The 22,860-nt window shown below is 43.6% G+C and overlaps 1 protein-coding gene across 1 annotated transcript; it reads left to right on the forward strand.

Moving 5' to 3' along the window:
• The first annotated feature begins 4,646 nt into the window (after positions 1-4,646).
• LOC132579429 (zona pellucida sperm-binding protein 3-like) lies at positions 4,647-22,556 on the forward strand. The gene is made up of 10 exons (XM_060249771.1): positions 4,647-5,072; positions 6,772-6,968; positions 8,216-8,328; positions 8,797-8,885; positions 10,611-10,791; positions 11,518-11,626; positions 13,451-13,542; positions 15,036-15,130; positions 15,581-15,697; positions 22,317-22,556. Exons 1-10 carry the CDS (start codon positions 5,003-5,005, stop codon positions 22,523-22,525), a joined length of 1,272 nt encoding a protein of 423 aa, XP_060105754.1. The 5' UTR covers positions 4,647-5,002; the 3' UTR covers positions 22,526-22,556.
• Positions 22,557-22,860: the final 304 nt, after the last annotated feature.

Consider the following 22,860-nt stretch of genomic DNA (forward strand, 5'->3'; position numbering starts at 1 on the left):
CTAATGGCTTCACTGGTTTGAGGATCCAAAATTTTCTCTCCCCAGAGAAGACATATCATCCACAAGTGGTGGGATCTGATGAAAACTAGTATTCATAGAGGGAGGGCTCAGGGCACAAAATGAGCAAGGAAAGAGGAGGGAAAGTTGTGTGCTTCATCATGTCCAGAAAGGACATCAGGGGAGCACATTCTCCTAGACACTGTCATTTTGATTCATTATAGGGGCTGCTCCTGGGTTAGATGGAGCAAAGGAAATCAGCAGATTCCATCTCTGGAATTATATCAGAGGTTGAAATTGCATCCACTGGAATGCAGTGAACCTGCAGGGAGGCATCTGAGAAAAGAGAAGCGTGGACTTCAGTCAGCCTCTAATTGGCTCTCACCTTAGTCAAAGCTTTAGCTGCCAACCGATACAAGGAGTCGGTAGTCCTTGGGGCAAAGCCAGTTTCCCTAGGAAAGAGTCATCTCCCCACCTGAATCCTTAGGTAATCTAACATTGAATCATTTCCAGCATAGGGGATGCTTTTTTCTCCCTTGAGCACTCAGATCAGAAAAAAAACCTTCACTAGGATGAGTTGGCACTTTCCTTACAAAGGTCACACCATTTTCGCTGGTGGTGGTGGCCATTTGTAGATCCTTCACAGGTGGGGTAGAAAAGAACAGGGCTAGCAGGTTGTATTTCAGGGAATCCCACATTCACAACTGTGAAGCTTCCAGTCAGGCTTCCAGATTGTTCAGTCTGAAGGTCAGTGGGCAGGTTTTGCAACCAAGTAGGAGCCAAAAAAAACCCAAAACAACCCAAGAGACAAACTCTATGAGCTTAGATTTTCTCATTTCACTAAAGATAGTGTATTTATTGGAGGCTTTCACTTAAGATGATGCTGTCAACAAAGAAACAAGGTGAAGTATGTTGGTGAAGGATGTGAAGTATGTTGGTGAAATACTCCTCAGCTCTCATCCTGATATACCTAAGAAATATATAGTGGGATTTGTGCCCCTCCAGTTCCTTCTCTATGCACGCTGTGGTTGGATGCAATTGTTTCAATGGACTTTCTCTCTTCTGTGTCATGGTTGGATGTGTGGGTGAAGATATATTTATACACACCCGCCCATAATATTCTTATTAACTTGAAATGTGTATGTAATGTTCTCAGTTTGTAAAGATAAATAAAATCACTATAATTTTGTAAAATAAGTATAATGTATATTTGACTGTTTTCAGTACAGAGGCCTTAACAGCTCTTACATCTTGCTTCATCTTTACCACTTGAAGAAAATTGATATCAGGAAGGGGCTGAGATGTATGGGTGTTTTTACACTGACAGTTTGTGACTCTCTATCACCACATTGGAAACTCACCTTTTACATTACCTAATGTTCTCACAACTGTTTTGCATCGTTGCTGCCCGAAGCATCTACATTTGTTTCCCTGAGATGAGTTTCAGAGCTGCTGCTGCAACGTTTTTCTCCACACTAGTTTTGATCTGGTCTTTTCTCTACAAGCATTTCAAACTTGTATTGTAGAAGTTTTCATGTGTTTTAAAAGACTCTTTCAAAAGCCACCACAAGGTGCAGTATTTGTATGAGAACTGACAGCACTTGAAATTTTTACATATCATTGCTTGCCTCATCTAGTAATTTAAATTTGTATTGTTTTTGCAGTGTTGACATGATTTCCAAGCAATCGTATACATTTAACTAAGCACTGGTATTCCGGCTGCCCTCTGATCAGAGACCCCCCCCTCCCAGTTTGAACCGCTTAAATGTAAAAGGAAAATAATTAAAGCGGAACAGTGGCAGGCGATTTAAAGACTCTAAAACTCTGGATCAAACTGAATGTAAAAACACTGACTGACTCTAATCAGTCAGTATCTAATGAGGGCCCTGGATCACTTACATGTGGCTTGGTTATCCCAGCTTGGATGCTACATGGTAGTACCCTTGCACCCACTCTCTGACAGCATCTTGCTGCTTCTGTGCACATCCCAGGGTTTCCCCATCTTTCCTGAAATCTTTCCCAAACCACCTTTGCTCTGATGTTTTAGGGAAAATCATAGCAAAGCTGTGGTGGCAATGGATGCCATACCAAGCCTGTCAACTGGCAGGAAGGCTGGGGGGGTGGGAAACAGGAATGAGTGATAACAGCAATGTGACAATATTATTTCTGCAGAAAAAATGGAAGTAAAGTAGCTCTGGGAATTGCCAGAAACGCCATGTTTTTTAAAAAAAACCATAGAATTTCCAGAAATTTCTAGAGCTCCTAGAGTTGCCAACTGTGAGTTGTGAAATACCTGGAGATTTTGGGGGTGGAGCCTGGGGAGGGGAAGGACCTTATTGATATATAATTCCAGGGATGGCCAAACTAACTTACTCCAAGAGCCGCATAGAATAAACATCAGATTTTTGAGAGCCTTAAGATGTGAATGCCAGATGTTTGAGAGAAGGAAGAGGAGGGAGAGTGAGGTGGAAAGAAAGCTACTTTAATTTTAAATGCCTTCTCCAAGTCAGTTGACAGGACAATGGGTGCTTCAAGAGCCACCAAATATGTGTGAAAGAGCCACACATGACTCCCAAACCACAGTTTGGCCACCCCTGTATATTGCCATAGAGTACACTCTGCAAAGCAGCCATTTTCTCCAGGAGAACTGAGTTCTGTCATGCAGGAATCAGTTGTAATACCAGGAGATCTCCAGGCAGCACCCGGAGACTGGTAACCCTAACAGCTATCCTATGTCACTTTCAGGTTTTCCCCAGAAGTGACACCATAATGTAGCTGATGTCACTGTTAGGGGGGTTGTAAATCCCCCCCCCACGGCTGCTTGGAGTGACAGCAGGCAACGAGGCTGCCTAGGTGGTACCCATGGTACAGAAAGTCTGAATTTTCCTTGTCCTGCCCACATCGGAAGCATTTTCCCTGTTCCAGTCTCCTCCCAGGGCACCTGTTCCTCCCCCTGCCACTAGAACATGATAATCTGTCAGGCTTGGGGTTGCAAGCCAAGGGCCAGGAATCCCTGAGATGAGCAGGATGAGAGGCCTGCTTGCATGCCACCATGCAACTCTACAATGTCATTTCCAGTTATCTGGAAGTGATGTCACTGTCATAGGCCATTCTAGGATTTACCCCAAACTCCATGGTAAACCATACTGGTTTTGTGCATATATTGTTGTCAATGCCAGCTGTTGTTCCTGGTTTTAAAATGCAAGTCATTCCAGATCTATCCTTGATTAATGAACACTGAACCAATTTATTAAAATTGAAATGTGTCCAACCATATTGTATGTGATTAGTGAAGCTCTCCCAATAATCCAATAAATAGACAAGTTCACCAACAAGGCTGTTATTCCAGAAAGCAGTAGAGGGTAGAAAGCGTGCAGAATACAAATATTCCATCTTCCACCAATGGTTGTTAGAAGAAAGAGTTCCACAAAATGCCACAGAACTTTTGGGGCCACTGAAGTAAGCAAAGATTAAATATTGTTGTAAAGAAATATCTCTGAGCATGTGCAAAGTGATTACCTTTCAGTAATGAGCAACTGCTGCCCGTCTCTACCAATTTGGAATTAAAAAGTAGGATTCTAGGTGCTCAGAAGAAGTTACAGGGTTGGGGAGGGGGATAAACATTTGGAAATTTCCTCCAGCAGGATTCTCTAAGCAATCAAGAGTTTGAGCAAGCCAATCCATCTTACTCTTTCTGCTCACCTCCCCCCTTAACTGACTCTCACCTACTCTCAGGGTGTTTTTAAACTGACAGTTTGTGACTATCACCACATTGGAAACTCACCTTTTACATTACCTAACGCTCTCACAACTGCTTTGCATCTTTACTGCCCAAAGCATCTACATTCGTTTCTCTGAGATGAGTTTCAGAGCTGCTGCTGCAACGTTTTTCTCCACACTAGTTTTGATCTGGTCTTTTCTCTACAAGCATTTCAAACTTGTAGAAGTTTTCATGCGTTTTAAAAGACTCCTCCAAAAGCCACCACAAGTTGCAGTAATTTGCATGAGAACTGACAGCACTTGAAATTTTTACGTATCATTGCTTGCCTCATCTAGTAATTTAAATTTATATTGCTTTTGCAGTGTTGACATGATTTCCAAACAATCGTATACATTTAACTAAACACTGGTATTCTGGCTGCCCTCTGATCAGAGACACGCCCCTCCCCCCCCAATTGAACCGCTTAAATGTAAAAGGAAAATAATTAAAGCAGAACAGTGGTAGGCGATTTGAAGATTCTAAAACTCTGGATGAAACTGAATGTAAAAACACCCTCAGGGTCTGGTACCTCCTGGAGTATTTGGTCCTCATCAGACTGTTGCTGTGTGGAGCTAAATTTACAAAGTCATACTTTCTGCATTTCTGGAATCCCTTGATCATCTGCTCTGACTGGTACTGAGCCCAGGCACTACCATTACACAGAGTAGTGCCTTTCACAAAAGTCTGAACTCTCTTTGCAGAAACTAAACCATACCTCTAGTTCTCACAAGCGCATTCTGAGAATGCAATTAATGCTAAAAACGAATAAGGCTGTGTAGTATTCCTGTACTGGAAGGTAGCCACTGGTAGATTTGCCAACTGATCAGAAAAAGAAACCATTAAGGATGCTCCTGTACCTTTAACAGCCCCTTGGAGATGCAGACAAGGCAGCTGATGCATTTCACAAGAGATTATCACCTGCTAATATTTGTACATCAAGCCAAGTTGTAAAGCTGGCAGCTCTACGCAGCTCTAACATCAGTGCTGTAGCCACTGGTCTATACTGCCTGACTGCACCCTCTAGTTAGTGCCCTTTGCTCATAAGCTTGCTTGCTGAAGACTTTGGAGGAATTGCCTGTGCAAGGCTGGCTTCAGCCACTTGCTGATGAGGAAGGCTGATCAGCAGGAATCCCAAGCACCTGTGGTCTGGGGAAAGGCCTTGGGCAGCTCTGGGAAGGAAGCTATAACTAGGTGCCCATCAGGGGGTGAGTCCTTCCAGCAGTCTTGCAAGGCAGGAGTGTCACCATGGGGCTGTGGGAGGGGTTGTTTGTTGTTATCCTTGCCTGGAGTATAGTGCCTGCCAGTGCTCAAAGAGGTAAGTCTTGGCTTTGTTTGGCTCTGGTTATTCCTGTTTGAAGTAAAGCTTTTCCAAACTGGAGTTAAATTTACTTCTCTCCTTTGTGTTTTTTTTCTAGAGGGGATGGGAAATGTAGTGGTGGAAGTGGCTGAACTTCCTGAAGTCCTGCTTTTCCTGGAGATTTATGATCCAAGCCCCTTAAAGTGTGGAAGGGAATAGTCCTATCTAGATAAGAACATAAAAGAAGACATGTTGGATCAGGCCAATGGCCCTGATGTGTTTAGTGGGGTGGCGTTGGGGGTGCCTTGCCAGCTTTTAAAAGGTATACATCTGGCAAGATGTGGGTCTGCCCAGAGTAGCCCCATTACTAGAGGCTGCAGTGGGAGGAGGCTGTGGGGGGGAGGGCCCCTTTAAATTGTGTAGGAGGCTGGTGATTGCTTCTGATGCCCCTTAAATGGTGCCCCTCCTGCACAATTGAAATCACATGGGGGGGGGAGGATTAGGGAGCCCTGGGATGGAGGGTGAAGGCCTCCCCTAAAAAAACCCTGTCAAGGGGACAGGGCCTGTGGGTCCCTGGTTAGCTATGGGCCTGCCCTGGGGCAGGACCAATGTGGTTAAGGTGTGAGATCTGTGTGCTCAGGGGAAGAGTTGAGGGGTTAAAAGGGCTAGTGCCACCTCTCTTTTGAATTGAATTGTAGAAATATCTGAAGGAAAAGGGAAGCAGGAAAGTCTGCTGTGGTGTTAGGGGAAAGGCTTGTGCTGCAAGGCGTCAGCTAGATGGGATGAGCTGGGGGACTTGAGCTGACTTGCACCACATACAGCCCCAGGGAAATCATGTCCAAAATGCTGTGGTTGGGCTGGATACGGTCTCCCCTGCTGCACTGTCTTTCTGAGTTGAAATGACTGGCGGGGGGGGGGGGAGGCCCTGTTTGCCCCTCAGTGTAGTGTAAGGTTACCAGCCCTGGATTGGGAAATAACTTGAGATTTTGAGGTTGAAGTTTGGAGAGGGCAGGGTTTGAAGAGAGGAAGGACCTCAGCATGGTACACTCTGCAGGGAAACAGATCTCTGTAGTCCGGAGCTCAGTGATAAAAGTGAGAGATCTGGAGGCTGGCAATGTTAGCGTGGTACCCAAACCAAGTGCTGAAAGGTTTCCAGAGTACAGCAAATTCCTTTGCTACAAAAGATGCTGTGGTTAAAAAAAATCACCTGTTATATCTGTTTTACTGGGAAAACCCTTCTCTAGCAACCAGGCAAGAAAAGGGGAGTAAACCACTTATGCAGATAGGAAGGTATTACTTTTGGAAGACCTGCTGTGCCAGAAACCAGCTGAACTAAGACTAATTGGCTGAGGTCACTTCTTGGCTTTGTCTTGCCTTTCCTTTAGTAATGGTGGGGAGGTAAGTAGTTTTGACACCCTCCACAACAATCCTAGAGCAAGGATGAGTGACCTAGGGTCACAAAATCTGAATCCGCTCCTCCTTTTTTCCCTGTCCTCCCCTCCTCTAACACTGTCCACCATGTCATGCATGTGCTACCTAAGCTGGCTCACATTAATTTAGGAAATATCCTGTTTCTCTGATTAAAAACTGCTGGAGATTCTTGGAGTATCTTCTCCTATTCTGTTGGCTTCGGATAACATGACTACCTTCACCTAGCTGCTCATATGCTGATCTTTGTGTACATCTCTGCTCTTGAGTTGACTCGTCTCCCTTTCAGCCCCTGCAAACTCTGTGTTCTATGAATGCAACAGAACTGGCATCCATTTGGTTGTCAAGACAGACCCTTGGAACACTGGTCTCAAGCTCAATCCACAGTTCCTGAGCCTGGGCAACTGCCCCTTCTCCTTTGAGAATAGCCCCCAAGCCTTCTTCCATTTCCAGTACAACTTCAAGGAGTGTGGCTTTGCACGGCTGGTGAGTGTTCTGGGACCAACCGCCAGGGTTGCCGCCTTTGGATTATGAAATACTTGGAGATTTTGGGGGTGGAGTCTGAGGAAGGCAGGGTTTGGGGAGGGGAGTGATTCCAGTGAGGTATAATACCATAGAGTCCAACTTCCAAAACAGCCATTTTCTCCTTTCTGCTGCTTTCTGACTGGATGTTGGAGAATTGCAGCGGATTGCTAGAAATAAAAGGCTTGGGCCTCAAATGTGTGATGGTTTTATTTGGTGCAATTTGTTTAAATTGTTCTGGTTTTACAAGCTGCTTTTGATGGGGTCCCCTGTGACCGGCCAGCAGAATATAAGAAAGAGCCTGGGTAGGTTTTCTATGTATAAATGCTGACTGCAAATTTTCCAGCTGCTTTGCATTCCCTACATCCATTGCCTGCAAGCACTGATTATGGCTCAAGGTAGATGGTGGTTGAAGGAAAGATCCCTGTCCAGAAGAGTTGACAATAAAAGGCAGACATAATGAGGCATAGGTTTCAACCCTTCACCTAATCAGAAAAGTGCAGTGCGAACCTTTCTAGGAGCAGACAGCAGCCTGGCCATAAGAATTTACTGCTTCTCAGAGCTCTGTATTCCCCTCACATGCCAGGCTATTAAAACAGAACCCAAATCATATGCACCATTTTGAATTATTAACAGGCCTTGATCCACGGCTACAGGCTCCTAATTTTTGCCATGTGGCGCTTTCAAGGTAGGGTGTAGCACTGAATGAAATAGGGTGAGCTGCAGTATATAGACTGGTATACTAGTACCCAGATATTGCTAGGTGTGGACCGACTTGGCAGTCCTGGCAGAATGGTGTAGCATGTGTGGGACTTATATCAGATTGGTCCACATGCTATAAAGTCCCTGTGGTCACCACAACGACTTCTGATAAGTCCTGAGCTGGTCTGTTTTTGTTGATACCCAGATACCTTGCTGGCCTACTGTCCCTTTTAGCTATTGCAAAGTTTCTGTCCCTAAACAGACGTTAGTAATCTTTAATAATAATTCTCTAAAGCACCTAAAATCTGACGGTGGGCATCCTGTCCAAAGTGTGGGTCATTAGGGGTTTGATCTAGGAGTTAAGGTATATGTGGAGCCACAGTGGAGAAAGAGGGAATAGAGCCCTTTGCAGCTGGTGACAGCAAATGACCGGTCCTGAATAGAACCTATCTGAAAAGCTTTTATCTTGGAGCTTTAGCTAATTTTCTCATTAGTGTGATTTTCTGCAGAAATCTGGCAAAACGGTTGATCATCTCATCAATCTGGTCTACAGTCCTCCATCCCTCCGTGGCCAGTTCTACAACAATCCTTTTGCTGAGAGGATAAACTGCACTGACTATGAGTAAGCCTCTTGTGTGGGTATTGGACTCCTTGGGTGCAAATGGATCTAGTGCTAGTGAAGCAGTGAATTTGACCTGGAAGCTGGAAATAGTTGTCAAGCACCCTTGAACTCTGGGGGATAAACAGCTCTGAAAACATGCAGCAAAAATTAGTTATGCATAGAACTGATTGGCTGGTGCCTGTACCATCGCCTAGAAGCCATCTTTTCCTGATACATTTACAAATGTGTGACTGTTCAAGCAATGCTAACTTTTTTAAAATGTGGGGGGCAAGATGACCAAACTCTTCAATTTATTGGCATATACATCTGGTAGCAAAACTGCAAGGGTCAGTGGAAGGGAGATAGCATTATTGTTCAAATGTGCCAGGTTCTCGGTTATTTAGTTATTTTGTCTGTATGAGGAATGATCTGGTGTTAATCTGCCTTGTGGGGGATCTTCAGTGATAAGTTTTCTCCTTTGCCATGTAGGGCCAGTGTGATTCCTCCACAAATGGCTTTGGTGACTGGCCAGCTTTCTGCTTCAAGTATGCCAATGTTTACCGTGAAGCTGATGAATGGTAAGTGTCTTGACTCTGCCATGAAGTTTTGGGGTGGGGGTTTCCCTCTGCATTTACCCTTGCAAAAAATCTGAGAGAAGCTAAATTGTGAGGTTACTGCCAAAGGACTCCTGTTTCCTACTCATCAAAAGCCACAAAGTACCCTAAACAGGAATTATTCAGTTTGTTATGACTTTTGGGCAGGTATTTTCAAACACACCAGTTTTAAACACTGGTTGTGCTGGGACCCAGCAGTCTTTCTGTTCTGAACAAAAACCAAAAGCCAAATCGAAATAAAGGTTGTTCAACTTAGGATGGATGGCTGCCTCTTGTAGACAGTAGATTGCTGCTATAGGCAGTGAAATGGGCATGTACTGTCCTTCCATCTTGGTAGATATGGTTCCATGATGGAAATGATCCTTGCACGAATTAGCGTGTATAATATGTGCAACTCTTCCTTGGCTCAGTGGTGCTTTGATGTGACTCCTGGGCAGGTGTTAACCTCTCCAACACACCAGCCTAAAAAAACTGACTGCACTGGGACCCAGCAGTCTTGCCACTTGTGTGGCATATGAAGCTGTCATATGCTTGGGCCATTGGTCCACCTAGTCTCTTCTGTCTGCTTCAGCTGGGAATGGTTGTTCACATGAAGCTGCCTTATACTGAGTCGGACCCTTGGTTTATTAAAGTCAGTATCGTCTACTCAGACTGGCAGCAGCTCTCCATGGTCTTAGGCAAAGGTCTTATGTCCACTGCCTGATCCTTTTAACTCAAGATGCTAGGGATTGAATCTAGAATCTTCCGTATTGCAAATGAGGTGCTCCACCACTGAGCCATGTCCCTTCTAGTACTGGTACCAGACATCATCTTTAAAGAGGCCTTCTGCATGTGAAGTACAAATTGTATTCCTTCACCTACACGGCCCATAGCTTATGCTTCTCTTTTTAATTATGCTATGACTATTTTCAATAGCTTCTCCAAAGGAGCAATGAGACTGCTGCCCCGGGAGGGGATGGGGGGAGATTGGGTGGGCAAAAAGTAGGTCACAGTGTACCTCTCTGTTTCAGCTTGCTTTTGGGACAGAACCTGGCTAAATGGATCTGTAGCCATCCAGCCATCTTGTGCATGATTGTGATCAATAGCACTTTATAGCACCTGTTTTATCTATTTGATTAACTATGTAATTGCATCGCAACTGAATAGTATTTTAAAATTGTTTGTTTTATATTGTATTTTATTTATATCATGGTCTTCCATGTCTGTGAGCCGCCCTGAGCCCGCCTTTGGCGGGGGAGGGCGGGATATAAGAATAAATTTATCTTATCTTATCTATTGTAGACTTCTGTTCAAGTTCTTATGATCTAGTTGCTGACCATTAGTATCATTCATGACAAAGAATACTAACTACCTAGATCGTACTAGGGTCCGTCAAGGCTGTGATGCTCTTACTAGATTTCATGTTCAGTCACTTGGAAACACAGCTAATGTGCATACTCAGGATGTCTCGCTATATTTGATAAAACGTTATGGTGAGCCATGCAAGGCTGAGGGGAACCCACATTTCTAGCTTATGACTTTGTGCCACTTTTTACATTTGCTGGTAGTAATCATTTGTGGGCTTACAACTGCCCTGGAAAGGCAGGGGTATGGAAGTACAATTGGCCTGTCTTTAATGCTCCTCCATTTGTATGCTATGTACCCAAATAAACGTGCTTTCTAACGTGCTGGCTCTGGTCTCCTTTGCAGAGGACTTCAGTGCGCCATCAGATGTGAAGGTCTTTGTCCTGGGCTCACAAATCAATATGGAATTTGCAGTACAGAGATCCTTCCACCAGCCCCTGCGAGTATTTGTGGATGAGTGCACAGCTGCTGCCACACCAGAACTTTACAGATCTCCTAGGAATTACAGCATTATTGCTAACTATGGGTAAATGTGTTCCAGAGATTTCAGAGCAGTGTGAGTTGTACCTGCTTAGAGTATGGGGTTAGGAAAATGGCTTAATTGTTTGAATGGCAAAGTGCGCCTGGTTCTGTTCAACATATTTTGATTGTCAAGGTCCTACATTACAGACCCTAGAAAGAACACTGCAATGCAAGATGAATATTTGTTACTAGGAATGACATGAAGGCACTGTGTAAGTGTAGGAGTGCCTTCCATAGCAGAGTTAACACTCTTCTAGGCCCACTGACTTAAACAGAAGGGTACAGTTCTGCTTAGGATAGTGCTGTGAGGCTACCAAGCATTCAGCATTCTGATTCAGCAGCATCCACTGCTCTCAGAGTAGCTAGAACCGGAATAATATTTCTGGCTGGAATCTGAATTTCCAAACTTCTTGTTTGCACCCTGCATTTTCTTCTTCAAGTGTTCAACTATGGTTAAGGATAGGTAGCTAGAAAAGGGAAATCTCTGAAGGATGTTAAGAATGGAAGAGGTGTAATTGTATCTCCTGCACATACAGAAGCATGGATGGGAAGAAATGTAACCTGCTTCTGGCCCTCTTCAGCAACTTGAGTGCAAGGGTCAATTCTTGAGGCCAGTGGCACCTGGATCAACGTGGTTTGTGTAAAGGTATACAAGCTTGTGTCATCTTCTAGAGTATTTTCTTGTTTTGTGCATCTAATCTGCCTTTATCTTTCTGCTGGGTTTTGGCAGGTGTCTCACAGATGGCATGGTAGCCAATTCCTTGTTCCTTCCAAGGCCAGCTCCTGAAGTGATCCGTCTCTCTCTGCAGGCCTTTGCATTTATTGGCATAAACACTGATGTAAGTAACTGGACATGTACTATTTCCTGCAAAGTCTTGTAAGCAGAGTATCCTTGGCATAGTGACCTTGCATATCAGGCTCAAAAGAAACCTAGGTTTGCTGATCCAGTCATCTACAATGCATAAAGAGCTTTTGGCGCTAAGAAATGCTGAGTCCGCAGCTGGTATAAATTGGTATAAATTTGGTTAAACACAACAGAAGTCTTGTCGTAGTTGCAAATATACAAGCAGAGCACAGGTGGGTCCTCCTGCAGGGCTGTGGTTCTGCTTCCCCCCCCCCCCCCCCCATCATATCCTAGGGAGAAGGACTCTACACCCTAAAGCTGCTTCAGTTAACAGAGCAGTCTAAGGCTGTGGTTCCTTTTTCATATAAATCCATTTGTTTCTCTGACTAGGTAAGAAGCTTACCTCTTGTAACTAAGTGTAAGTGGTAGGCAATGGAATGAAAAATCCCAGCTTTTAAACTAATGGAATCTGAAATTATTAAAAATAAGATGGAAAGGAAGCCTGGCCATGGTGGATAGCGCAATTAAAAAGTCAACCCAGTGTGTGAGCAGTCAAAAAGGCTAGCTCATGCTGGGGATTAAGAAAGGAGCTGACAATAAAAATGCCAGTATTACAATACCCTGTATAGATCTAGGCTGCAGTCTCATTGGGAACGCTGTGTGCAGTCCTGGTCACCGTATCTCAAAAAGGACATTGCAGGGCTGGAAAAAATACAGAAGGCAGCAACCAAGGTAATTAAAGAGACTGGAGCACTCTTCCTACAAGGAAAGGGTAAAGAGGTTGGAACTTCTCAATCTGGAAAAAATATAAATGAAGGGGGCATAATAGAGGTTTTAAGAAATCATGCATAGGGAAGAGAGTACATGAAACATCTCCCCCCCTACTAGCCTTCAGGGGTATCCAATTTAATTGACAGGCAATAGGTTCAGGATGGACAAAAAATACTCAGTGATTAGAATGTGGGATTTGCTGCTAGGGGATATAATGATGGGCTTGGCCACAAACATTAATGCCTTTAAAAGAGGACTGGACAGATTCAGTGGAGGATAGGTCCAGCAGTGGTTACTCCCCATGATTAGTGTATGTACTGCCGAAGCGAGCACACTCCCCATGATTACTAAAGGGAGTAACTTTCAGAGGCAGCAGAGCTCTGAATACCAGTGCTGTGAGCCAATAGTCTCTAGGCCCTGTTGTTGACCTGTAGTAGCAGGGGTGGTCAAACTGTGGCTTGGGAGCCACATGTGGCTCTTTCACACATATTGTGTGGCTCTTGAAGCCCCACTGCCCCATTGTCTGGCTTGGAGAAGGCATTTCTCTTTAAGTCACTTTTTCAAGCCAGCCAGCAGCTTGAAGAATGCATTTATAGTTACAGGTGCTTTCTTTCCACCTCTCCTTTTGTCCTCCCTCCCCCATCTATTTGCCTTCCCTCAAAGATCTGACATTCATGTCTTGTGGCTATCAAACATCTGATGTTTATTCTATGTGTCTCTTAAGTTAAGTAAGTTTGGCCACCCCTGCGCTACAGTAACCAGTCAGCTGTGTGTGAAACAGGATGCTGGACTGGATGGACCAGTGATATTACCTAGCAGGGCTTCCCCCCCCCCCCATCCCTTGTGGGCACTTGGAACAAATCCATTCCCTGATACTTGAGGCCATATACAGTCCCTGTGCCAATTACACTGATGACAGGCCAAGCATACTAATAGGAACCATTCAAAAGCTCCAGGCTTGTTAAAGCTGTTTGTGATAGTGACTTGCTAGTTTACTAATACAGCTTGACTTAACTGATCCAATGTTCACACTATGTTCTTCTTCCAGATTTACATACATTGCCAGGTTCTAGTTTGGGACCCAGAAGTCCTCACTGATCCCCTGAAGAAAGCCTGTTCATTTCATAAAGACACCAAGAGGTAACATTGGTACGGTTTTTGCCTGAGGGGGGCTATGTCAAGGATAAAGAATGTTATGTGTATGAATTTTTGGTTGTGACAGCAGATGCAAGCCTTCTATGATTCCTCCTCTTTGGACTTGTAGTGGGTTGAGTTAGTTTGAATCTCTTTACCCTTGCAGGATAGAGCTGGCAGCTGTAGTGAGTCAATAGCTTAATAGGCAGGTTTTGAGCTAGAGAATCAGGCACTCAGAGCAGAATTAGGAGGAGAGGAGGTAATGCTTGTAGCAGCAGTTGGCAGCTGTGAGATATCTGGAATTCATCTTGTCTTGACCATTGGAAAATGCTCTCCCCAGAAACCTGAGTGAGGAATTTGCCTGAAGGCTTGAAACTGTTACTGTGTTAACTGCTGTGATGTGTTGGGCTTTATCTACTTGGATGGATTATTATTTTGACTTCTCCCCCCCCCCCCTCCTCCCAATTTGGTTCTTGGAAATACTAAATAAAGGACTGCTTGTTACTTGAATAAGGAGTCTCCTCCTTTGTTCAGTAAATAGCCCACAGCTGGTGAAGAGCCCTATCTGAGGGGTTTCTGGAGTAGCAGCCTTCTTTACATGGTGGCAGCGGTGGCCAGTATGGTAGCCATAAGGGGAAGAACCATGCCAAGAATGGGAGGGGACACTTAATTATATAGTAGGTAGAAATTCAGCTGGTAAAGTCTCTTCACATGCAAAGAAGAAATAATGGTGCGTTAATGCCACAGGAACCCTGTGTGGAATCCTCCTCAAACAAATCCTTCTATGTATTAAGCAAGTTAAAGTGGAGGCAGCAGCTTCCCTCTCAAGTCAAACTGTGCCATGGGAGCTCTGCCAACTTTACAGGGGTCTCTGTGTAGCACGGCTAGTGAAGTTGTATGTATGTATGTATATTTTTCATTATTTGGATACTTTATAATCGATGTTAATACTAGAACATTTTCACTATGATCATGAGCTTTCAGTATTTGTCAGGTTCACATGCAGCTGCATGGAATTACTGGGGTGAGTTTGTTTTTAAGTTAACATCTCAATTTGTTTAGAGAGAATTTGTCAGCATTATTAGAATCAGTAGGCTTTGCAGCATGTCAGCAATTTTATGACTGGCTTGCTTTTTTTACAAACATAAAATTAAAAACAAGAGGTAAGTTTGATAATGTAGTTCTTGATACTCTTGTATATTCTAATTCCATTCAACCATGCTATAGTTCTTGCTATAGTCATAGTTAATTTTAGAATATTACTCCAGAGGAGGACCAACTAAGAACAATTGAGGAAGATTTACCATAAACAGGGTAATATCAGGGTGCTTGTCAGGATGAGACTCCTTGCAAAAGCTGTTTTGCTATATTACAAGGCTGAGACTCTTCATAATTTTGCTACAGGGTCACATCTATTGTGGTATATAGAACCTGAAACACTATTCCAACTTTCATGCCATGCCATAAGAAATTCCTAGATTTATCTTTTCTCTTAACAGGTGGGAACTTTTAGATGATCCCTCCAGTTCTGTGTGCAGCTGTTGTGAATCAGTATGCCAGACCTCTCAGTCTCGCTTCAAGAGAGATCTGGAAGGTACTTATCACTCTTGATAATGTCGAAGTCTTCCTTCCTTTGGAGAAAATGAACGGGGTGCCGATTGAACTAGTCATAGCAAGACTGTCAGTTCTCTGCCAGAATTCTAGTTCCTGTCAGGAGGAAATCAAAATCATTGTCCTGAATAATTGCCCTGAATCACTCCCCAAACCTGTATTGCTTTGATTTGAAACTAGAGGATGTTTTAGAAAAGAGCATGAGGACCTCTGATTTTCTCCACAATATGGTCTAGAAACTTTTTCAATTGAATTTGAAAATCTTGACTATGAGGTTTCAGGTCCTGCAAGTGATGATGTTGCAGAACATATGCAAATATACAGAAATGGGATTTGTGATTGTCAAGAAATTCTGTTGAGAGTTGGGATGTAGCGTGAGGGTGGAGGGATTTGGGATCAACAGTCTTAAAGAAGGGATCTCATTTCATTTCAGCACATGGTCCACGTTATCATGCGGTAGTTGGCCACTTGAGGGTTCAAAAACCAGCTCAGAACACAGGCAGCTATGAATGGGATTCGAATAGTTCTCTTGCTGTCAAAAGTCACAAAGGTAAGATTAGGAAACTTCTTGGATTTCAGAGAAGTAGTCCTTGCCAATGCAACAAGGGAGGTGTTCTGCTGTTACTGGGGGTATATTGGTGAGACAAAGCTTATAGCTTCTCCGATAAGGCTGTTGAAGGTTTATGGTCAATTTCCTCTATAAACATGGAATCTCAAAGGCAAACAAGAAGCGCACTAGTTGGCATGGCTTGGTGCTGTGAGTTTGCAGAACTAAATTGCAGGGCATCTGATAAGACCTTGATTGGCCTGCTTGGGTCTCAGAACTTTTAACATAGAGGCTATCATCAGTTCCTGTTTCAGGACAAGTGTATGTTTCAGCTGGGGGTGGACACAGCAATTCGTGGCTTTTTAGAGTCTCCCAAAGGGAGCTGTTTTGAATGGCAAATTTAGCATAATTTTCCCTAGATAATTCCCCATTCCTTGGAACTGCTGCTCATCTCTTGGGGACTAGAGCCATGGCATGCTCTTGAGTCTGACAACCTCAACTTTTCTCTGGTCAAAGTTTTCTCTGGTCCAAGTTCACTCCTCCTGTGTAGATGGAACATTTCCCAGCAATGTGGGTTAATTTACCCAAACTCATATTTTGTTCAAGTCTTAATTTGCAAGTCTGATTGTTTCTCCCCTCCCCCCTAAAAAAATTTTTAGATCAAGTTCCCACTGGTAGAGCCCAGCCAATATTGTTAATCAATGTGCTTGCATATCATCTAATTCATTCTGTGATACTTCAGGAGCTGAGGCTATACTGAATGAAAGCTGTAGAGACATAATATTCCAAAGGGAATATTAAATGTTCAGATTTGTGAGCTATCCTTTGTAAACTGGAAATGCAAAAACCTGAAGAGGTATTGAATTTGCTGGGAAAAGAGTTGTGCCATAATTTCCTTGCTCATGAGAAGCTAAAGTACTTCTGCCTGATAGACTTGTTTTAAGCTTCTGGAATTCAGACATACTTGTAATTTACCATTGGATTTCTTTATAGTGATCATTGTTTTCACCCAGCCTGAGTTTTTGAACTTTCTGTATTGCCTGCAATGCTTCCATTCTTTCTAGCCCACCCCACCCCAGTGAGTTTATCAGAAAGTGCAAATGATACCTTTCTACACTGGGACAGTTGCCAGACTTTAATTTAGAATGTATGTTTGTGTGCAAAGCAGCCAAGAAATTCAAATACCGTAAATTATATGAAACACTGATGACAGCATATTCCTGATCCCTTAGATCTTGCAAGGTCAGAACCCTTCTGATGATCTGATATTCTGGCCAGTCCTGAGGTTAAAATCACTCATTTGGGTACTCTAATTAGTACTTGATATCATTGTGACAGTAATAATATGTACTCCCTTCACCAAGTATATTGACCTCTGAATATTCTGTCACTTCTATGTTTGTTGGGTATAGTGTGGTCCAAATTTGGTCTCTAAATGACTGCTGCACTTTCTGGGTTAGCTTATCTATATTTGTTTGCATCCCGCACAGACAGTCTCTTCAAATGGTCTCAGTTCTCTATCTTGTTCTTGTCTGCAAGTCTAAAGAGTTTCTGGAATGAAATCCTCTTCCTGTACTGCATTTCTGCTAATGTGACATATAATCCCATCTCTGATCAGGGACACTGGGCCTTTCCACATTTGCATTTTCTCACTTATGTTGTCTGTTGCTTCAGGTGTAGTGAAAGTCAGTTTGGTTTAGTGATTAAGTGCATGGACTCTTACCTGGGAGAACCGGGTTTGATTCCCCACTCCTCCATTTGTAGCTGCTGGAATGGCCTTGGGTCAGACATAGCTCTCACAGGAGTTGTCCTTGAAAGGGCAGCTGCTGTGAGAACCCTCTCAGCCCCTCCTACCTCATAGGATGTTTGTTGTGGGAGAGAAAGGTAAAGGAGATTGTGAGTCACTCTGAGTGAAAGATGGGATATAAATCCAATATCTTCAGTTTTTTTCCACATGTGTTTTGCTCCCTCTAAACGTTGATTTGATATTACATCACTTTGTCTGACATTTGTGGGTTTTCATGCCAGGCATAAAGCAATGTAATATTGGATCAAACATGAGGAGGAGCAAAACATGTATGGAATAGGAAGGAAAACCGCAAACCTTTAGGGAGACACATGTACAGAATAGGGAGGGGGGACCTATATGGGCACACAAGTGAGGAAAATGAGAATGCAGAAGAGCCTTCTGTGAAGATTCCAAAAACACACGCCTGGTTTTTAAGCTTTTTGAATCATGGAAAAATGATCTGACTCCCAGATGCTGGGGATGTCTAATACTCTTTCATTTTTATTACACTGAACTTCGTCTTTTGCCTTTTGCAAACTGGGAATTACTGCAAGTCTCCATCTTAACTGCCTGTGATAAGAGTTGATAGTTTTTGTTTACTCCATCAGGTGTTTCGTCCACTCCTAGACAACCTTCAGTTATGTGCCTAAGACTTCCTCTTTTTTGTAATATTGTCAGACCTCTGCAGACGAGATGGAGGCTGCGAGAGATTCCGCTGGTTGTGTGCAGCCTGAGTGGGGCTGCCCTTATCCCCAGTCTTTTTTTTTTCAAACAATTCTCTTTATTTTGTTTTTAAATTTTTGAGTACAATTTCAAATAAAATATCCACTTGGGAAAACAAGTATATAAAAGGAAAAGAAAAACCATCAGTACAGTTACTATGAGTATTTCAGAGTTACAGTTCTCAAAAATTACTATCTTCAATACTCAGAGTTAAAAAAAACATCTTTCTATATGTCATTCTACTTGGAAGAATATCTTGTTCAGTAAGAACTTATTAAAGGGTACCAAACAGCAATGAAAACATTTTTGTAATTTTCTGTTAAAGCGGTTTGTGATTGAACAGAAATCTTAGACATTATAAAGTAATCCCCAGTCTTCATCTGCCCTTAACTCTGCTTCAGGTGTAATAATAATAATAATAATAAATTTTTGTATCCCGCCCTCCCCCGCCGAAGGCAGGCTCAGGGCAGCTAACACAACACGGTATATACCATGATAGTAAAATACAATATTACAACAACAATTAAGCAATTAAAACAAATAAAATTACATTCATAAATTAAGTTAAAATTAAATAGACAGTTAAACCATTGTGAATTATACATTTCAGTGCTACAGTTCAACTATATCTAGGAAGGCTAGATGTCATTTCCCGGGTTTCATCTTAATGCAAGCTGAAAGAGGGCAGTTTTACAGGCCCTGCGAAACTGATTTAGGTCTCGCAGGGCTCTCACCTCTTCTGGTAGTTGATTCCACCATTGGGGAGCCATTGTTGAGAAGGCTTGCTCCCTTGTTGATTTCAATCTAACCTCTCTTGGTCCAGGGACTTTTAAAAGGTTTTGAGAACTAGATCTCAGTGCTCTCTGAGGGACATATGGGGAGAGGCGGTCCCTAAGGTAGGCAGGTCCTCGACCATATAGGGCTTTAAAGGTAATAACCAGCACCTTATAGCGAACTCGGTACACAATCGGCAGCCAGTGCAGGTCCCGCAGCCTAGGCTGCACATGTTCCCACTGAGGCAGTCCCACTAACAGCCTGGCCGCTGCATTCTGCACTAGCTGCTGTTTCCGTGTTCGGTATAAGGGCAGCCCCATGTAGAGGGCATTACAGTAGTCTAGCCTCGAGGTGACCGTTGCATGGATCACAGTTGCCAGGTCTCTATGTTCCAGGAAGGGGGCCAACTGCCTCGCCCTCCTAAGATGGAAGAAGGCGGATTTAGCAGTGGCAGCTATCTGGGCCTCCATTGTCAGGGAAGGCTCCAGTAGGTGTAGGCTTCAGACTCTACGTCACAAGTGAAGGGCTCGTTCATATGATGAACACACCAAAGGAAAAGCAAACACAGTTTTCTTGGTTCTTTAATGCAATGCTTCTAACTGCCTGCAACTTCTTCCCTTTGCCAGCAGCAATCCTTCGTGTCCCTTATAATGTCTCTAAATCAGCCATTAATTTCTGCTTTAAGCTTTTTTTTTTTTTTGCTGTGTTCTGTTATGGCTATCTTTAGATCAGAGCTAGCTTGCATTAGAAAGGCTATTGGCTCAGATTATTGTGTGTTGGACAGCAGTTTTATCTGGTTTGAGTGTCACCATAGGTAGCTTTTAATAAAGGTGGAAATGGTAGTAATGTCTTCAAGAACCTTGGATTACAAACAATGTACGAGTAAGCTTCACACAAGTGGAGCGGTAGCTCCCTTGGCTTTTTGTTGTTGTTAGTTGCACAGTTGAGTCCTACTCTTTGCAACCCCATGGACCAAGTCATGCCAGGCCCTCCTGTCTTCCACCATCCTCTGAAGTCCGTTCAAATTCATGTTAACATAAGTAATGATGTCCAGCCATCTCATCTTTTGCTATCCCCTTCTTCTTTTGCCTTCTGTCTTTCCCAGCATCAGGATCTTCTCCAGTGAGTGCTCCCTTCTCATTTGGTGGCCATAGTATTTGAGCTTCAGCATCTGACCTTCCAGGGAACAGTCAGGGTTGATTTCCCTTGGGACTGACTGATTTTCCCAAGGAGCAAGTGTATTTTAATTTCATGGCTACTGTCACCATCTGCAGTGATCTTGGATCCCAGGAATGTGAAGTTTGTCACTACTTTCATGTCTTCCCCTTCTATTTGCCAAGGAGTGATGGGGCCGAATGCCATGATTTTAGTTTTTTTGATGTTGAGTTTCAAGTCTACTTTTGCGCTCTCCTCTTTCGGTCCTCTTCACTTTCTGCCATTAGAGCAATGTCATCTGCATATCTGAGGTTATTGATATTTTTCCCAGCAATCTTAATTCTGGCTTGTGCTTCATCCAGGTCGGCATTCCGCATGATGTACTCTACATCCTTGTCGAACTCCTTTTCCTATTCTAAACTAATCAGTTGTTCCATATCCCATTCTGACAGTCACTTCTTGGCCCTTGGCTTTAGCATAGCTCAAATTTCTTTGCATGGTCATCGGAGCGCTGTAGCTGAGCACAGGGAACTGTTAATGGGGTATAGCTAGCTTCCTGGCTGTGGTGGTGCCTCAAGTGTGGGCAGCCAAAGCATCTAGAGTGAAGGCAGTAAGGCCAATTAACACCTTGCATTGCAGAATCTGCAATATGCAGGTGTGGGAACTGATCACTTGGTTGGAAGTGACAGGCCATGTCAGAAAGCTCTGAGGAAAGAGTTGATAAGAAGCTCTGTAGCAGAAGGGAGGGAAGAATAGGGTAAGCAGGAAAGCAGTCCAGTCAGCCTTGCTCTGAGCATACATATTTCTTACTGCCCAACATCATAATGTAGCATTCCTGTGCTTGCCATTGCAGGTTTTAAAAACGAGGGCTGCTGACTGTTGACAAGTTCCCAGCTTTAGGCTGTGGAAGGTTCCCAGAACAGTTCTACAGGGGTCTGCACATAAAAGAAACATTTCTAGTTAAGGATCCAAGTAGCGAGTGTTGAGAGCGTCCTGCCCAGGACCTTGGAGAGCTGCCGGTAGTTACAGGAAGCATCAAGACAAACACAGGAGTTTTTATGCATTTTTATGCTCACAAGCACAATGTATTTAAGGCAAACTTGATGCTTTTTGGTGTATTGTCTCCAAAGAGCAAGCTGTGCACTGCCCCTGTTCCAGGCTAATTTCCAATTTGAGGTTCTTGGAAGCCTCTCCCTTTCTAAGGGCTCACATGGATTATTTGCCCTGAGTTCAGTGCCCTTTGGAAATGTTCCTTCCTGTTTCTCCATAGCATCAGAGTGCATTCATTTGCACCCCAAGTTTTCATAGGTTTTCTCCTGAATCTGCTTTGCTCTGAAGTTTTAAGAAAGATCCCAGCAAAGCCTGTGTGGGTACCATGTAGGTTTGGGAAGCCCCTGCCCGCAGAGCAGATGTTTCCTCTGCAACAGCCATTTTCTTTTCCTTGTCAGGGTTATTTTCTCTCATGATTGTCTAGTATTATATTAATATACTACTGAGGGTCAGCATGGTTAAGAGCAGCAGACTCTGAACTGGAGAACCAGGGTTGCTTCTCTACTCCTTTCACATGGGTGACCTTGGGTCAGTCACAGTTCTCTCAGAACTCTCTCAGCCCCACCTGTCTCACAAGGTGCCTGTTGTGGGGAGAGGAATTTTAAGCTGCTTTGAGACTCCTTGGGGTTGAGAAAAGCAGGACAGGAAAACCAGCCTCTTTTACCAATATGCTACATTCCTGATTTTTCAGATAACGTTTTTTAAAAATGTCTCTAGTCCCCTTCTTTGTCTTTCCCCTTACGTCTCTAGAGGCTTTTAAATGAAAGCTGATAATTCAGAGAAACGGATAGATTTATCAATATAAAGCTATTTAGTCTCAATTGAAAAATTCTGGGGACACCAGCTGTGTGGAAGCCCTGTTGCTACTGCACTGTATCAGCAGTCTCAGTAGCAGTAAGGAAACCATACAAACCTCTCCCCATGTAGAAAACAGCTAGCTGTTTTTGCTGTTCCTGTCCTAAGATTAACATGATAGTGTCTAGGAGCTCTAGTGCTGCTTGCTGCTTCCACTGATCCTCAACCAATTACTTCCATAGCTCCCATAAACTGCATTCCTAGTAGAGAATCTTGTCTACTGCCCGGTCCCTGCCACATTTAGATAAATGGTGTCTGTGGCTCTTTTCCTGGCAGGTGGGAAACACAATGTGATGCCTCCAGCTGTTGGTGCCCTGCTCCTGGAAGTGGCTGTGGTTGCGGTGCTCTCCTTGGGCTTCTGCTTCTACAATGGCTATCAGAAAAGACTTTGCCTCCACAAGAGGGAAGCCTGTGGGAACCTGGACACTCGGCGGCTGGTGGAAGCTGAGCAGGACTGTGGAAGTATCAATCCTGATTTGGAGTAACTCTAATGATTAAAAAAGAGAGTAAACAGTATGTGTTGTGTGCCTGCTTATTGGAGGTGGGACAGGGGATGCTGGGAAAAGGAGGACCTCTCCTGGGGCTGCTGAGACTTCCAACTACTTCTAGCCGAACCCCAGAATTCACAGGCCGGCAATGGAAATTCCACATAGATGTCTTATGAATGTTTTCCGCACTCAGCCCTCTTCATGACTGACATTTCCCCTGCATTTCTTTTCCTGTTGCATGCCCAGGGAGCTTTTAAATTTTCTTTTAGAGACCAGTAATTACTGTAGTTGATTACAAGAGTGTTTTTAAGACCTCTGGTACAGCAAGGACA

This window comes from Heteronotia binoei, chromosome 11, assembly GCF_032191835.1.
Source record: "Heteronotia binoei isolate CCM8104 ecotype False Entrance Well chromosome 11, APGP_CSIRO_Hbin_v1, whole genome shotgun sequence".
NCBI classification, from domain to species: Eukaryota; Metazoa; Chordata; class Lepidosauria; order Squamata; family Gekkonidae; genus Heteronotia; species Heteronotia binoei.

What these genes read in the sequence shown, in the direction of transcription:
- LOC132579429 (XM_060249771.1), top strand. Translation starts at nt 5,003, where the DNA reads ATGGGGCTGTGGGAGGGGTTGTTTGTTGTTATCCTTGCCTGGAGTATA. An exon ending in TTATTGGCATAAACACTGAT is followed by an intron (nt 11,627 to 13,450) that starts GTAAGTAACTGG and finishes TTCTTCTTCCAG; the next exon opens with ATTTACATACATTGCCAGGT. An exon ending in CTTCAAGAGAGATCTGGAAG is followed by an intron (nt 15,131 to 15,580) that starts GTACTTATCACT and finishes ATTTCATTTCAG; the next exon opens with CACATGGTCCACGTTATCAT.